Source organism: Morus notabilis, unplaced genomic scaffold (assembly GCF_000414095.1).
Source record: "Morus notabilis unplaced genomic scaffold, ASM41409v2 Scaffold166, whole genome shotgun sequence".
In the NCBI taxonomy this organism is placed as follows: Eukaryota; Viridiplantae; Streptophyta; class Magnoliopsida; order Rosales; family Moraceae; genus Morus; species Morus notabilis.
The window spans coordinates 2,805-7,551 of record NW_010364285.1 but is presented as its reverse complement, the minus strand read 5'-3'; the positions used below and the strand labels follow the sequence as shown (position 1 = coordinate 7,551).

The 4,747-nt window shown below is 32.8% G+C and overlaps 1 protein-coding gene across 1 annotated transcript; it reads right to left on the bottom strand.

The window, feature by feature from the left end:
• Positions 1-6: 6 nt before the first annotated feature.
• Positions 7-4,165, bottom strand: LOC21384205 (tubulin-folding cofactor B). The gene is made up of 8 exons (XM_010106174.2): positions 4,026-4,165; positions 3,771-3,922; positions 3,553-3,671; positions 2,545-2,606; positions 2,219-2,260; positions 1,265-1,398; positions 628-697; positions 7-315 (listed from the first exon to the last, which is right to left on the bottom strand). The coding sequence occupies exons 1-8, from the start codon at positions 4,128-4,130 to the stop codon at positions 268-270; spliced, it is 732 nt and encodes a 243-aa protein (XP_010104476.1). The 5' UTR covers positions 4,131-4,165; the 3' UTR covers positions 7-267.
• Between the last annotated feature and the right edge of the window lie 582 nt (positions 4,166-4,747).

Here is a 4,747-nt window from a genome sequence, read left to right as displayed (position 1 = left end):
AGGAAGGAAACTGAATCACACACTTGTGCTAAGAATAACCATTTTTCTTGAATGCTGCTACCGAGTTTTTCAACACGACTATTTCAGCTCGCTTAACTAGTTTCAAAAAGTATACATAACCGATCAGAGGTAGCAGGCTAAAAATACGGATTTTGAATTTTCAATCCTTATTTTGCACTGATACATAACCATCAATCCCTCACCCGAAAGGATAGCATTGGTGACAAATTACAGAAGGTTACAAAGTAAGGATGCGAAATGACCTACTCAAATTTCGTCCTCCTCGAAAGGATCTCGTTCAGGGAAGTCACCAACCTAAAATGTGATAGGATTTAGAAGCAGGGTATATATGTGGAGAATACTGAAATGGCAGTAACGCAAAAAAAAAAAAAAAAAAAAAAAAGAGGGAGAAGAAACAAAAAAAAAAAAAAAAAAAAAAAAACAGAGAGAGAGAGAGAGAGAATGTGAAAAATATGTAGATGACAGGCAAATGTGAAGGTTCAATACTCATATCTATACATTTTGAGTGCATGAAAAGAAAAATGCAAGAAAAGGTCTTTTTGATGGAATACGTGATTAAATCGTTCGAGCAGTTAAAACATCATGACAATACACTTGCTTACAAACCTTTACTTTGTCTGGTCTAACCATTGCGCCATGAAGTGGAGGACATTCAAAGTAACGCGTACCTTTCACACTAGGACAGGAATAAAAGAAATGTCAATTAACACCATGAACAAGACAACAAAAAAAAATATACAAACTTAAATGAGTAAATTTTGCATGCCTCAAGCAAGCATCAACCGCCATTCACTCTGCATAGTGCATAATGTAGCAACACCGAATACAAGGAAGTATTCAGCTAAATGACTTGAAAGCTACTACCTCGTTAATAAAATATTGATTACATATAAGAACATCACAGAACGATGATAAAATCTAGAGTGATACACATGCTTTATCAATGTTGAGCAAATAGAGTGATACACATTTTATCAACGTTAAGCGCATGGCCAACAAAGGTCGACATTTCTAAGCCTTGCATGTCCAATCATAAACAAAATATTCATAATTTCTTGAAAAAACAACAGTTTAATTACTCTTCTAATGACTGAAAATGGAAGATGATACTTGTGCTGAAACACCACAAACAAAACATGGTCTACTCGAGCGGCAAAAAAGCAAATATATGATTAAACTGAAGCACCAAACACCTTAAAAGTTTTCAAAGACAAAGCAGCTTAAGATTTAAGAGCTTACTCACATGCCATCATGTTTTCCTAATGGTTCATCATATTGGACTCCAACCCAAAAACCAGGTGCCAGAGATTCTGCCTGACCCACAAATTTAACAACACCTCTTTTTGCCCCTGGTTCAACTTCACATCTATCTCCTACCTTCAGCATTTAAATCGAAAAATGAATTCATCAGTCATGATTATTTTTCCACAGTAAAATAAGACATGGGTGCAATATATATGAAAACAAAGACTAAAGAAGAAAATTCTTTTATGCTCCTCATAAAAAATATATAGAAAAAATAAGTTGTCAAAAGATAATAAAGAAAAATGCACAAAACTAAAATTCCAAACTATCTGAAGTGCTCAAGGAATGCCATGCACCTCTGGCAGGCAAAATGACAGCATAGGATAAAGAATACCACTTTTGGAATGAAATGTAATCTTCTCATGAATTGTCAGAGATTTACCACCAGACTTTACTCGTGTACAATACACTTGCCTTTAATTATAGGAGAGATACAATTACAAGAAAAGATTTATGTACTTATATGAGTAAAACCAAAGGAGAAAAGCACCTAAGGAAGGATGGGGCAATAAAATATACAATTATCCAAACAACGTAGGAATAACCAAAGAAGTAAATTTCAAAAAAGAGAAAAACAGATTTCTTTTTATAAACTTCTAAAGATACCTCTTTTCTAGCTTATAAAGCTCATACGCCTACTTTCAGCTTATAGAGCTCATACGCCTACTATCAAGTAGTTTCATAGTCTTATTGACGTAGGTTTGATTCAAAATATTCAAATTCCTTGTTCCACTACCATATTAGTTCTCAAACATGGCTAACGCAGGAAAAGAAGGAAAATGATCGGTTTTATTAAAAGTTGTTATTTCAGAAAAGGAATTAGCGCGATTGCACGCTTAGCCTATTGGTTTCCATGCCCACCTCTAATGTTGGGGTCTAGAGAGTAACTAACCTTGATATTTGTGGAGATGTCCTCCATGTGATTGTCTGATATCTGTAAATATATTTCCAGTAGAAAAAAAAAAAAAAACAATGTAAGACTACAACCATTGATTTCCACACATGACGTTTAGAAACAAAATTTTGTGAACTCTATGTAGCATGATTATTGATGGCTGCATTTGACTGGACTAGAACAGTAGAACCATGTCATTCAATTCCATTTTACAACAACTAGCAAGAGAAGTTCAACTCAACTTAAAATTTTATGCCGGTTAATGCTATTAACTATTAAGAGCAGCTTGCTGACATAATAGAGTAACATTATAGAAGGCTTACTTTTAGCTCAAAAGCTGATGGGTTTTGAGATGCTATTTTTTCCTTGAATTTTCTGAAAGTGCCTAAAACACCCCCCAAAAAAAAAAGTTAAGCATAAAAAGATAAATAAATTCTCAGGGAATCAAGGTCTGAAAACTTATATCTAGCAGAGAAAATAAAAGCTTATTATAGAACTCAATACATTTTCAAAAAAGCTAAATTCTTTTGTTCCACTTTTTCTTATTTTTTTCAATTATACAATCTGTTGACTATGAAATAACAGCACAAATTTAGCAGTTTCACTTCTACACATGGACATTCACTAGCTAGCACAAAAACCCATTCATCTACGAAGCAAAACTTTGTTCTAAAAGTAATTAACCTATCAAAAGAATGAGTAGACCAAGTTCCACATTTCTGCTTAGAATTAAAAAAAAAAAAAAAAAAAAAAAAAAAAAAAGCTCCATATTTCTGAGCATAATTTCTTCAGCTACAAGAACTAGTTACCATCCCTAACAAACACTAACTCATTTATCTTCTTTACCATATTCACCATTCACAATCGTTCGACCAAAACCGTGTTCTAGAATGTAATGCCAAAATTCATTTTGGCGCTTTCACGTCTTCAATTTCTACTGAATTGGCAAGTTGATCTCTTTTAAATTGTGGCAAAATTACCCCGTGAGATTAACACAATGTTATAGCGTACCCCAAAATCGATGAATAACGTTAAAATTTGGAAAGAGTGCCCCGTGAACATGAAATGATTCGTTCCGATCGTCATATGAACTTTCAATCTCTCCCTTCAAACCAGCACACGTAGCGTGCACGAGGGCATTTTCGTTAAAACTCTTAACAGTCATAAATCAATTTGCAGGCACTCAACAACAGTAATTTGTTAAAAGTTTAGGGGTAACAAGCTAACCCAAAAATTTTTAGCCCATTCCAAAATTGAGAGTCGAACAACAATACATAATTCCTTAAAACTCATATACAAGACTAATTCAAAGTTTTAATTTTGGAATTTACCATCGCGTTTTTGGTAATCTTCATCTGAAATCTTGTACTTCTCGACAAGCGAAGTGTCCTCCAACCACCCACCGGACGTCACCGACGACGGGTCCAGATCTATCACGTGTATCCGATACCTTTCACCACCAATTCAAACCATATTTCACTTTTTTTTTTTTCTGTTTCATCAGGAAAAAAATTTAAAAAAAAAAACAATCATAGACTGAGTAACTAACCCATCGAGAGGAGAATAGAATCCAAGAGGTCTGGAATTATCAGACAAATTTGAGATTTTGGAATTGGTGTCGTCGTAAAGCTCTAGAGACATCGAATTCACGGAAGTTCCGCATTTCCGCCATAGCTTATCCTTGACGCCCTCCACGGTCGTCTGACGCAGAAGAATGAATCGTTAATGCCAAAGCGGAAAATACTCAAGAATCGAGAAAAAGAAAAAAAAAAGGAGAAGATTGAGATGTTCATGGAGGAAATACCTGTAGGGAGAAGCGGACATCGGAGGAGAAGGTCTTGAGATTAGAATGGGTAACGCGAAGGAGCACTGAGTCGTCTCCTTCGATCTTCTGCAATTGAGACGCCATTGCCACACTCTCGAAACTCTCGAGAGCTCCTCACTTCGCTCGGTTTGTCGTTTTTTATATTTTGTTGTTGTTTATTCTAGCGTTTTAATTTAGCTTAGTTTGGTTATTACTGTGTCTTTTATTTTACCTTCCTTTAATTTATTCGACTTTAAAATTTAAATTTTATTATAATAAAATTATTTTAAAAAATTATTTTTAATTTTTTTATAATAAAAAATTTTCATATAAAAATACATTTTAATTTAAATTAAAAAATTAAATAAATCTTTAATTATTATTTTTTAAATGAGCTATAAATAAAAACTTATTTATTGTATTAAAAAGATTTTAAATATTTTGATAATTAAATTAAAATCTAGACCGATAAAATTGTGTTTGGTCTATTTTGCTGCTATCACTTTTCTTTTGTTTTTTGCTTTTTGTATTTTGTTTTTCTTTTTTTTTGCTTTTTTTTATATTTACAAAAATGAATCTCAAAAATTTTTTTTAAAAATTAAAACATTGACTTTTTTTTATAATCAAAACATTGATCTTTTTAGAAATGGTTAAATTGTAACCCCGTTTATTTTCCCGATTTGAGTTTAAAATTTAAATTTTATTATAGTAAAAAGCTCTCA